Source organism: Podarcis muralis, chromosome 16, assembly GCF_964188315.1.
Source record: "Podarcis muralis chromosome 16, rPodMur119.hap1.1, whole genome shotgun sequence".
NCBI classification, from domain to species: Eukaryota; Metazoa; Chordata; class Lepidosauria; order Squamata; family Lacertidae; genus Podarcis; species Podarcis muralis.
In genome coordinates, this window is record NC_135670.1 from 21,825,841 (window position 1) to 21,838,527 (window position 12,687).

Here is a 12,687-nt window from a genome sequence, read left to right on the forward strand (position 1 = left end):
CATTTGGGGAGCACCAATGATTGGATGTTTTTATTCTGACTGTTTTTTTAATGCGTTTGTGCAGTTTCTACTGTGTCACTGTATTTTGCTGTTGTAGATCACTTTATGACTGACTGTTGTAAAGTAAAGGGACCCCTGACCATTAGGTCCAGCCGTGGCCGACTCTGGGGTTGCGGCGCTCATCTCGCTTTACTGGCCGAGGGAGCTGGCGCACAGCTTCCTGGTCATGTGGCCAGCATGACTAAGCCGCTTCCGGCGAACCAGAGCAGCGCACGGAAACGCCGTTTACCTTCCCACCGGAGCAGTACCTATTTATCTACTTGCACTTTGACGTGCTTTCAAACTGCTAGGTTGGCAGGAGCAGGGACCGAGCAACGGGAGCTCACCCCATCGCGGGGATTCGAACCGCCGACCTTCTGATTGGCAAGTCCTAGGCTCTGTGGTTTAACCTACAGCGCCACCCGCGTCTACTGTCTGTTGTAGGAAGAACTTAATTCAATAAACCCACTGCCATCACATCCTGCAAGATTATCACTGACATTATATATCTTCACCCAGTCTTCTGCACCCCCCCAAAAAAAACCCACAACGTTTTTAGGATGCCCTGACTCACCTCCTTTTCTATGACGGCCACTTGCTTCTTGGCCAGCTTCTCCAGCTCAATGGACGAGTTGTTGGCATGAGTTTCCACCTCTTTCTGCAGCTTGAGGCGGTGCTCGTCCATTTCAGCCTTCAGCTTGTTTTCCAGGGCGATCAGCTGCTTCTGGTGCTGGCGCCGCATCCGCTTATAACCTGACATCTGTTCCCGCAACTCGTTCTCCTGCTCATGCTCATGGATCTGCCTTGTAACCTAAGGCCACCAAAGGAGACAAATATGGACACACACATATTATCTTCGGCTTGACAGGGGAGGTAGTTCAGAAGTGCTCCAAAACACTGACCACACCCCATGCTTGCAAGCCCATGTCAGATATTCCAGGCGGTTCAAATAGCCCAGAAGCAAAGCAGATAGGGTCAAGCGATTTATTCAGAGAGGTGGCTGCAAATGGAAAGACTTTTTACAATGTTGTAGAATCACAGAATCGTAGAGTTGGAAGGGACCACAGGGACATCTGGTCCAACCTCCAGCTAAAGAATCCTTGACAGGTATCCAACCTCTGTTTGAAAGCCTCCATTGAAAGAGAGTCCACCACATGTTGTATAAACCCAACCGCGGTGAAAAGGATTGGACCTTGAACCCTCTGTTACTGGTAAGCAACTAGCTTTGTCAGAGAGCTGTTTTGACAAGGGAGTTGGTTGGGCCAAATCCATCACACGCACATTTTCCAAATGGCTTGTTGCCAAATTCCATTGTTGCAGATGTTGTTCATCTGCACCCATGTTTTGCCTCTGGAGCTGACAATTGGTGAAGCAGGTGCGACCATGACAGGTCAAAGATATGACCCAGGAACCTCCCTCCATACACTTTGAAATATGTTAGCTTCAATATGATTTTAGACGAGACAGAACCACTATGAGCTACCTGGAGATGCCAACAGTCTCCGTTGGCAGCCCAGAATGATGTCAAGATGGATGACATTTCAGACCAAACTCAGGACCCAGGAACATTCAGCTCCATACACAGACAACATTTAAAGCAGGGTGCTTTAAGCTCCTGCCCTGGTCTCAAAATGTCTGCTCTTCTACCATTACTTGACTAATGATGAAAATATTCTTTCTCTGCTCCTGGGCTAGGGCTGAGTATGACTTTCCCAGGACCTGTTTGAGAGGGGAGCCTTACAAAGAGAAGAAACAAAACCTTCCTAAATTTCTGATGGGCTAAAACTGACAGCCATACCACTGGCCAAAATGTTTCCTGGGTCACACTCATATCTTAGGTCAGAACAATCAGAGGACTTCAGGTCACTGCTATTTGCATTCTGGCATGTGCAATGCCTCTTCCTTGCTACTTTTAGTCCTCTATCTTCCCCAGTGCCCAGATTCCATGAGATTGGTGCAACTCTGGCTTTCACTGGCCTGCGAGCTTTTCTACAGTGGACAATTTACAGTGCTAGCCTACTCAGAATAACATCCCACTTTTCTTCAGTGCTTCTACTGTGTGAGTGTGCATTGTCCTTGTCTTGACAGGGAAAGCAAATGGAAGACTTGGGTACCCTTATCTGCAAGACTAGGGATAGCTCCCAAGTAGAAGACTTGTAGCAACAACCTCCAAAGCAGATCTAGCCTGAACTTGGTTTCATTGGGCAGGTCCTTAAGCCACACACCCTTAGTTAAGAGTGGATCTCTTAAGGTGGTAGTGATTTGGCCTGGAGTCTAGCACTTGCTCAGCATTTTTGCCTCCTCTACAGTGAGTGAGAATAGAGGACCTTGAATAACTGGCGACACAGCTTCTCAACAGCTGTCTTTGCAACTGTTCTGGACCTTTGGTATCTTAGTCCTTATGAAATGGGGGAGGATTTGGGGTCATTCTGCTCTGCATTATGTCCTCTTCTCAGCACTAGATGGGGGTTTTGGGTCCTAGGGGCTGCTTTGATCACTCCAATCCTACATTTTCTAGGTCAGCATTGGTTGCTAGCCAGGCTCATGGATATAACACCTTCCTCAAGGTCACTAGTTGGGGCTACAGTAGCCATAATGTTAGGAAACTGCATGGAAGGAATGAGCAGGAGGTAGATCAGGATCTACTGATGATTTGCAATAGCAACCAACAAAAAGCACCCCCCTTTATTCTGCTGAAATGAAGAAAACTGCAGAAAACCAAGAAAGGACTGAGCTTAGCTCTGGTACCAAAGACAAACTCGTGGGCTGAACATACTTCTAGCAGGACCGGCCTTGGTTCATGTGCAGGATATGGTTGGTTTCTGTGAAACTGTGAATTATACCTCTCGGATTTGTGTTTACATGATCGCTTCTTTTGGGATTAAAAATGAAAAGTGCCCAAAACCTTCTTGGAGCCAGAGGTTACTGGCTTTTCCAACACACCTGCTGAATGTGTGAACAACTCAAGATGCTGAAGAAAGCTAGAGGGTTGTCACCACTGACTATGGCTTCTTCTGAACCATGTCTGTACTCCTATCCAACCAGGTATGCCAACTCTGTTCCTCCAGAGAGAGAATTTTTAAAGAGTGGCCTACAATGAGCCATTTTAATTTGGTTAGGGGTGCACTCAATAGCTTCTTTAACCTTGCGGGTAGAACTCAGCCCACCAAAAGCAGGCATATCAACTTAATGTAAAATTGATAAAAAATTAAAATCTGCAGAGAAGGGACAAGAGCAAGGGTAGGAATTGAAGCATACCCAACAGATTTGGCCATCATACATCTGAGAGGGATCATGAAAAAGTGATCAGAGGGAGGAAAAGGAACAGAGTTAAAATGCTTTTGGTCTTCCTAGGGAGATGTTGCTCCCCACAAATAAAAGGCATCAATCCTTCAGGAAGTTGGGAGTGGAAGTTTCTCTCTCCCCTCTATTTCAGACTACACCTGATTATTTCCAGGGAGCAGCTGTATTGTTGGCCAAATCCCTGGATCTGTCATTGCTATAGTTACGGTAAGTGTTTTCAAAATACATATCTCTCCCCTCAATTTACTCCTGAACAACAGGGCACCTGGAAGCATACCATGAGTCCTGCAAACCCCTGCTCACATACTTAGTGAAATTCGAAATGGTGTCCAAGCCCCCAAAGCCACAACCGTTTCCTTATTTGGAATATTTGCATCACGCTCTTCGAGTCCGAAGGATGCCCAGAGTGGCTAACAAAACAATTTAGCTCAACATTAGAACAATAAAAATCAACGAAACAATATGGTCATGTAAACAGCAGAGCAGCTAAAATGTTGTGGCTTTAAAGAGAATTAAAACTGCAAGTTGTAAGTCTAAAGTGATGCTTAAAATGGCCCGGGCACATGCAAAGGACTTCAGCTGCTGCAGAAAAGACAACAGCACTCAATAAGTCTCCCTAGAAATAGGATTCACACAACCAAAGATGTTCCTTTTGTTAATCCTCATGGCTGGCGGAACCTGGAGATGGTTCTGTGTGGATGATCCTGATGCTGAGGGGCGGGGCAGGCTCATGAGGCCCTTATTTGCCACCATACACCAACCCCAAAGCCCAGACTTCTCTAACCTTGGGTCCTCTGATGTTGCTGGGTACCAATGGTAAGGGATGGTGGCATTTTTGGACCAACTAACACCCAAGGACTCAAGGTTGCAGAAGGCTACTATGGCCTAATACTGAGAAGCACTGGAAGAGGCTAAGGAAACAGTCTTGGGAGCCATGCAGAATAAGTCCCTATAACTGCTAATGTTCAGTCCGCAAAACAGGCTCATTTCAAGCTCACCCACCTATTTATTCGCTTCATATTAAAAAAATAAAAATAAAAAACTTATGGACACCTGTGCACATTCTTTGCCCTTTAAATACACAGGAAGTCTTTCTTCCTCCAGCTCTAACTCTTATCTGACCAACTGCCTAATAGCCAAGATAAACAGTCCTTTTTGAAGGCTGCGACCATGGGAGGGAGGGGTTCAAACTGTTTTGCAGTTCAGCTGGTACTGAAACGACTATGGCTTGAAGACCTGGCCAGATCACAGCTCTATCGATACTATTTATTTTTGTATTACTTTTATAATGGATTCTCAATTTATTGATAGTCACTCTTTTTTTTAACCAATTAAATTTAAGTAAATGTCCACGATGCTAACTTGCACTTTGTAGGAGAATGAACAAGTGTGAGATAACTTGTAGAGTGGTATCAACAGTTATCAACCTTTTTTAAAAGGAAAGGGCACCTCAATTATTTTTAATTTCTCATCCTTTGCTATAGTAAGAAGTGTGCATTACTAAAAATAAAAGTGTGTTCTGGACTCTCAGCACCAGCAACTAAAATTTCCTCACACCAATTCATTAAATGAAGCTTTAATTTATTAATCTACCCGTTAAAAGTTTGCAGGTATATTTTTAACATAAGGTTTCCTAATACTGCGTGTGGCACTGACAATATCCCTTGTGGCTATTCCCTAGGAGCCATTCATGTCCCCATTTTTACCCCTGGAAAACTGAGGCTGAGAGACAGTGATAAGATGCAAGGCACTCAGTGTGTGCTCTACTGCTGCTACCTGCAGCCAGCTGATGTCTTGTCTTCTGAGCCCCTAGCAACCTGGTAGATTGAACTTCAGCTATTTAGGCTGCAGTGCCAGTGTGACTGAGCACTGTCCAAGTGTCAATTCTGGCCTGTCAGGTCCTATGAAGTGTTGGCTCCCTTGGTTTGAGCAGTTCAGCTCTAATGTGATGACACTGCCAAAGCTATTGCTTCCTCTCCATGACTTTGACCCAGTCAAGACTGGACGTTTCTGCCATAGATCCTGGGACTCAGGTGCCTGGAGCTTGACCCAAGCCGACAACTAATTGCCATGTGTCCAAGGCTACTTGGTGATTCCACACCAGAGATTTTCCAGGTCCAAGGATAACACACTTTGCTGGAGCATAACATGCACGGCAGGATAAAAACATAGGCGATGCCTACGTAACTTAAAAGGAAGGTTAAAAATGCAGTAAGTTGTGGTGTGGTCTCAAAATGGCAGCAGCCTGAGGACTGTTTCACCCCGGGATGGACTGATCAAACCTACACTTTGCCATGTTTATTAGTGCCTTGCAAACTGGTCTTCCTACAGTGTCAGTGAGTCCAGGAAGCACACTCTAATTTATGATGGTCATGATCCTCTGGGAAATTTGATGGTGCACTGGAATGGATAGGAGTGCACAGAAATGCTCTTGTGCAGAAATGGAGCTACCTTAACAGTCACATAGGGCTTCACTTCCTTTTTTTTTAATTACTTCGTTTGCACTTTTTCCAGGTCCTTTTCTAAGACTTCCAGAGCCCACCGTTGGAATATTTTCTAAAAGGATAATTTTGTAATCTTACATCTCCAGCCCCTAAAGCATTTCCAGCCCACGGGTCTGATCCAGCCCTGCAGGCCTCCCTGTTTTAGGTGAGCCACACCCACCTGCGCTATAATTGATGTCATATATGATGCCAGGTGTGAGGCAGGTAAAGGCAGGGCGTGGCTGGAAGGGTCTTTGCGAGCATGGCAAACTGGCAGTGGCCACAAAGCCCTGTTGTGAGCTGCTCCCCGAGCGCCTGACAGCTAGCTGGTAGGCTGGCACTGGAGAACCAATCTGCGCAGGACTTTTGCCAGCCCTACACTGTGCCAAGGACAGAGCTCACAAAATGACTTTGCACGGTGCTTCCCAAACATTGCTCTCAGACCTTTTCACAGGCCACGCCCCCTCTCTCCAGGCCACACCCCCTGGTCCTGCTTTGCACCTTCCTTAACAGGTTTGGGCTGGCTGGAATGTGTCCTTCGACTCTGATCATGTCTCTTGCTTGCCTGGATGGAGGAAAGAAGAGGGGTGTGCAAGTGTGCCTAGAAATTACGCTACTAGACAAAGGGGAAATTCACAGTTGTTGCTCTGGCCACTCTTGCCTCTGGCCATGCAAGCCACTGGTCTGTGGTCCCCCAAGAAAGTTGCCAGTAATGGAACATGGCCCTGGAGATGAAAAAGGTTCCCAACCCCTGTGCTAGACAGCATAGGATCCCCATATACTGTACTGGTTCCATCTACCAGGCTGGCAGCAAGCTCTTTGCAACAGAAAAGGTTAATAAAGGCTTCCTACTTAAGATGGAACATTTCCTAGGCAATGATCATTTTCACCCTGTCCTAGCTACAAGTGGCATGTACACCTGAGAGTGGCTCACTCTGGCAGGCCACAGAAAGGGTTGATCTGAAGCTGCAGGACCTCGGAGAGCTCCGAGCCCACAATCTGCTCAGGGAGCATATCCCTATCTAGGCTTATGGATGTGTGAAGGGTCCAACCGGAGTGTGTGGAGGCAGCCTCACCCTCTCATGGATGGCACACGTGGGTTCAGTCTGAAGGGAGATGCTTCAATGTGTGTGGGATTTCCTCCACTGCAACCCAGATTGGCTAGGGTTCCTGTGCCTGTGGAGGAAATCCCGTGTTTGTGGAAATGGCTCCGTTCAGAATAAGCTGGCCACATGCAGGCTGGAGGACAATGCTACTGCTCTTGTTGGCATCAAGGAGGCAAGGCAGGCTGGCTCTGGAGTTCCTGCTAGCTCCTTCCCACATTTGTAAATACATGCCTAAATAAGACTGTGATCTGTAGCTCAACTGAAGCCTTTTATTTGGGCCAGACTACCACCTCTAAAGTGGGACGCAGGTGGCGCTATGGGTTAAACCACAGAGCGTAGGACTTGCTGATCAGAAGGTCAGCAGTTCGAATCCCCACGATGGGGTGAGCTCCCGTTGCTCGGTCCCTGCTCCTGCCAACCTAGCAGTTCAAAAGCACGTCAAAGTGCAAGTAGATAAATAGGTACCGCTCTGGCGGGAAGGTAAACGGCGTTTCCGTGCGCTGCTCTGGTTCACCAGAAGCGGCTGAGTCGTGCTGGCCACATGACCTGGAAGCTGTATGCTGGCTCCCTTGGCCAATAAAATGAGATGAGCGCCGCAACCCCAGAGTCGGCCACGACTGGACCTAATGGTCAGGGGTACCTTTACCACCTCTAAGTTCTCTGGTCTGGAGCACCCCATTGCCACTCAGTGAGCTTCTCCCTTGTTCTTTATCTGATGTACTGAGCAGGTGCTGGGGAGCGTGAGGCTGCTGGTGTAACGGGACCAGCTCCTCAAAGCAAGCTGGCTCAGGGGTTGTTGTCTGGGAGTCCTGGTTTGAGGGCTCTGGTTGAAGGGGCTCTAATGTGGTGATGGGCTCTGGGTCTAGGTTCAAGCCCCTTCACAGCTTGGGCTACTTCCCTTCCAGATCCAGCCGGTTTATCCTCCTCCTGTGCCCGAGTCCTGGCTATCATTCACAACCAGGGTCATGGCCATGTCTCCTTGTCCTTGCTTCCTTCCAACTCATCTTATTCTCTGGCTTGAAACTCTGGTTCAATCCCTAAACTCCTTCTGGACAACTGGCCCTTAGACCAGGGGTAGCCAATATGGTGCCCTCCAGTTGCTGCAGCTGATGGGACCTGGAGTCCAACATCAGAAGAGCAGCACCTGCCTTAAAGAAAAGCACGAATTTAAACTGGACCCACCAAGACACAAGGCTTCAGCCATTATTAATCAGGTCTCTTAAGTTATATGCACTTAGTTCCTTCAAGCCTGTCCTCATATGATGTGCATTCCAGAGCCTTTATCATCTTCAGTGCCCCTCTCCAAATCCGTTACCCATTTGTATACCCTCCTTAAACTGAACGCATTACTCCAGATGAGGTGTATGCGGTGCTGAGTAAGGTCTTGTTATTACTTTCCGAGTCTGGAGGGAAAAATGCTCCTATTAACATAACCTAAAATAGCACTGGTCTTCTGTGCCACTGCATCACACCAGCAATGCATATTCATTTTTATTTTTTTTTACAAACCCTATAAACTCTCTCAAGTCTTTGCTGGGTTTACCGCTGGCTAGCCATCTTTATCAACTGATGACTGGCAAAGTCTCTAAGCGCCACAGCACACCCAAATGACATCAATGAGCGTGCTAAGGGAACCTGCAGCCTCTGTGCACCCCGCACCCCATCCAGAATGGATCAGAATCTCCCCGCCCTTGCACTTATTGGAGGGTAAGCAGCATTGGCAGTAAAGGTCCAACATGCACCAGGAGGGAAACATGATACGCAATGGCCTCAGATGCTCCCACACACTTATGATGCATCCAAGCCATCTGGCATAACGGGGAGTTGTAGTTTGCATGATGTGTTGCCACTCTGGGTGCATCACTCACACACAGACATATCCAAGGGCTTCTGAGGCCATGTTTTTGGCATACACAAGGCCTCCCTTGTTGTGCTCCCTATGCTAGAGGAGGGAGGGGTTGAAAGGGATCTGTGGGAGTATCTGAGGCCTCAGCACTTCATGTGCGCTTTCTGGTGCACACTGGGTCCCACCCAATGCTATTCCAGCCTCCAGCAAGCTGTACAGCACAGGGGGAAGAGGCACACCTGATTCATGCTGGGAGGGGTGCGCAGAGGTCTTGAGACTAATTCATGAGCTCAGTGAAATCAGGGGGCATGCAGTGGGGCCAACTGGCCTTACCACTCTTCAATTAGTCCAGGAAATCAGTGGATTAATTTTGAGACATCCTTTTAATTAATCCAGCATTTTTAGATTAATTAAAGGATGGGAGTTGGAAAAGTCTCCCCGTTGCTAATTTCATCTCAGATCCCAACAGTGTTTACTGACTCTCTGGGCAGCAAGGCTGCTAAGCAACATTCACAGAGAAAAGTCAAAGAAGGCAGCCCTGGGTATGGAGGTAAGTCGAGGGGCGATGATCCCATGGTCCATCAGTTCTCTGGTGCCTCTGCTCACCAGCAGAGGAACTGGAGAAGCAAGGAGAGGGCAGTTTCCTCAGCAGAGGATCCTTACCTGGGATCTGTGCCTTTCCAGGAAACAAAAGACAGTACTTGCCTAAAAGGCACTAAATCAAGCCGCTTTCAAAATGTGGAGCAGAACCCCCTTGAGAAGCTGTGAGAGACCTGCAAGGATTGTGGAGGGTGGGGCGAGCATAAAAACGATGGAACTCTAGAATGACAGCTGAAAACCAAGCAGCTGCCAAGCCCATCAGCACCACCCCAAGGAGCACAGAGGCGCCTCATGCCAAGTCAAGATGACTGGTCCATCTAGCTCGGTGTTTTCTGCTGCACTGACTGGCAGCAGCTCTCCAGGGTTTGGGGCAGAGGATCGTTCCCAGCCCATTGGAACATGTGAAGCTGCAATCAATGGGATAAAGAGTTTGACAGTGCTAAGAGTAGAAGTGGGTCTTTGTATGGGAATGAATGAAAAAGCAATGAATGAATGTTTCATTCCTTACATAGGAACACTGAAAGCGGCCTTATTCTAAGTCAGATTGGTGGTCCATGTGTTTCAGTATTGCCTACACAGACTGAAACCCTGGACGGTCGCTGCCGGATGGGGAACATTCTCAGCCCTACCTGCTGGGGATTGAACCTGGGACCTTCTGCACGCAAGGCAGGTGCTCAACCACTAAGCCTATTCACCTTCCTGGGTGAAGTGGCTCCTCTAAATCTCACCTGCCTGACCCTCCAAACAAGTAGAGGGTCTTGTCAGCAGTCTCCCCTGCTGCTAGGCAGTCTCCTGCCTCCCACCTCCCTTTCCAGTCCCACACAAGGAGCCTCCAATGGGGCTCCCTCTCCCTCACTGCAAGCCCTATTCATTGCTAGTCAACCTTTCCACCAAAGCCCCAGGCAGAGCAACCAAGCACCAGGAAACCCATGCCCTTCTTTCCCGCACAGGGGACTTGCACAAGAGGCTACCTCAAGGGATTCTAATGGCCAGAACTATTGGGAGCATTAAGAGTCTCTTTTGCCACTCACTGCTGGGTTCAGCTGCAGAGTGAGCAGGACTGACATTGGGCAGTTGGTAAGAGCTGATCTTTTATCTGGAGGACCTCCCTTTGCTCCGATACATAGATACTTATGCACAGCAGCGGGACACACCCATGATGATGTTTCCATGCTTCCCTGCCAGGACACACTAGGTAGAACTAGTTGAGGGGGCAAGGGCAGAAAGTGGGGCAAATTTAGAAGAAAGGCCCATGCTGAAAATGGCTGAGAAACCTCTCCTTACTGAGGTGCTGGGCACACCCAAAGCATGCTGAGTTTTGGAAGGCCATGTGGTTAATTATAGTGCCTACTAAAATTTGCCTAGAACTCCGATCACCAACCTATTACACCCACCCCACATGACCTTTCTTCCAGTCTCCAATCACAGGATTACTTTTACAGCAATATTACCTATCCGTCAGTCACTTCGCACCCTGAGTTTCCTTAGGATTCAGTGTTACATGGCAGCTGATGGTGAAGAGGTCTAGTGTAGTGGTTAAGAGACTGAGCTCTGAGGTCACACCCACACTGGGCATTTAAAGTGCTTTCATATCAGTTTAAGCATCACAGAAAATCCTGGAAACTGTAGTTTGCTAAGAGTGCTGGGAATAGTAGCCCTGGGAGGTCAGCACCCTTAACAAACTACAGTTCCCGGGATTCTTTAAGGAAAGCCACAGTAAGCGTGTGACCTGAATCAGGAAGCCCTTCTTCTGCATCTCAGCTCCGCCGGGTGGGTTCCGGGCGAGGAATTCTCTCTGCTTCAGTTCCCCACCTACAACGAGGGGGTACTAATACTGACCTATGTTACAGGGCTTTGAAAACGCTCTCACACTGTATAATTGTGTACTGCTGTCGTGATCCCAGGAACAGTGCAATGAATTTGCCCAAACAAACTCTTTCTCTTGGACACACATCGCTTACAGACTTTGCCATCTGAGGTGGTTAGTTCAGATAGGAGTCTCTCTCTCTCTCCCTCCTTTGGTGACCTCTTTTGTGAGGACAGACACAAATACCTCATTTAAACTTTACTATGATACTGCTATCATCATTGATGTCCCTAAGGGAACAGCAGGAATGGATTTTAAAACCTGATATGGAAAGAAGTGAAAGAATGATTCATGGAGAGAGAAGAGGAATGGCTGGACCAGAGCTTTAAAAGAACACGGGGCTTTTTGAAGCCAAACAATACAAGGAGCTCCCTTTTTACGGAGCCAGACCTAATAGTGCCTCCCATTCAGCACTGTCCACCCTTTCCAGGGTCCCAGACAGAGATCTCTTTCAGCGCTGATTGCACACAACCCTTTAAGCGGAGATGCAGGAAACTGAACATGGAACCTTAGCCATGCCTTGAATTAACAGTGGCATCCTGTTCTGGTGGTTGCCAGGGTCCCTACCTTGATCACCTGTGCACAAACCAGATAGTGGGACCTTTGCAACAGAGCTCCTTTCACAAAGCAAAGAACCAAAAAGCCAACGAAACAGAAACTAAATTGGGAGTGGCTAAAGCTGTAGCAAAACTGCAGAGCAAAGGAAATTAACACTGCAAGAACAAGGGAGGAGAAACCCAGAGCAGTGAGTTCTCAACATCAGCTCCTGGAAGAGCAATAAGTGGTCTGAGTAGGTCCAGCATGGGCAGACATTTTCACAGGGGCTACAAAAAGGTTTCTACCTCCCCACCCCCACCCCGTCCCCCATGGATGGCTAACGTAGGGTGGTAGCTCTTTGGAGATGGCTCATGGGGAGCCTGAATTGTTATTCAGCTGGGATGGGATTCAGTCTGAAAACTGCTTGTTCCAGGCCATGGGTGGGGTTCAGAATAGAGACATGGGGAACAGAACCTTTGCAGCACTGTCCATGGGCTGCAGGAGTTGGGGGCTTTTTGGGGGGGGGGCAAGAAAAAGGACACCTGTATTTGTTTAATGATATGATATACAGAATTAAAAGGACTCCGATTTGAGAGCAGCTGCTGGCTGTGAACCAGAGGATTGCATTGCCATGGAGGAGGGATGGTCTCTGGTAAATTAAGCTGTTAAGAGAGTTCAAGCAGCTTTCTCCCTCCTTATGCATCCCTTCCATGACACCCTGACCACTTCATATTCCTGGAAGCCATTGAGTATGCTCAATCTTTGTGATTTTGTAGTTTTCTTTTACTGTCCCTTTAATTTGTGTACTAATATAGATCTGCATATTTGGAGAAACCACTGTTGCATTGATTTTGGGGGTGGGGTGGGGATTTTACTTCCAAAGCTAACTAGAGAAGAGGCTGCCAA

The 12,687-nt window shown here is 47.7% G+C and overlaps 1 protein-coding gene across 5 annotated transcripts in view; it reads right to left on the bottom strand.

Annotated features, from left to right (window-relative positions):
* Window positions 1-12,687, bottom strand: part of TAOK3 (TAO kinase 3) — a 119,000-nt gene that overhangs the window by 20,677 nt on the left and 85,636 nt on the right. For all 5 annotated transcript variants that reach the window (XM_028709534.2, XM_028709533.2, XM_028709529.2 and 2 more), the window contains one exon: window positions 614-850. In XM_028709534.2, the coding sequence (XP_028565367.2) occupies window positions 614-850 (237 nt within the window). The remainder of the gene's footprint in view (window positions 1-613; window positions 851-12,687) is intronic.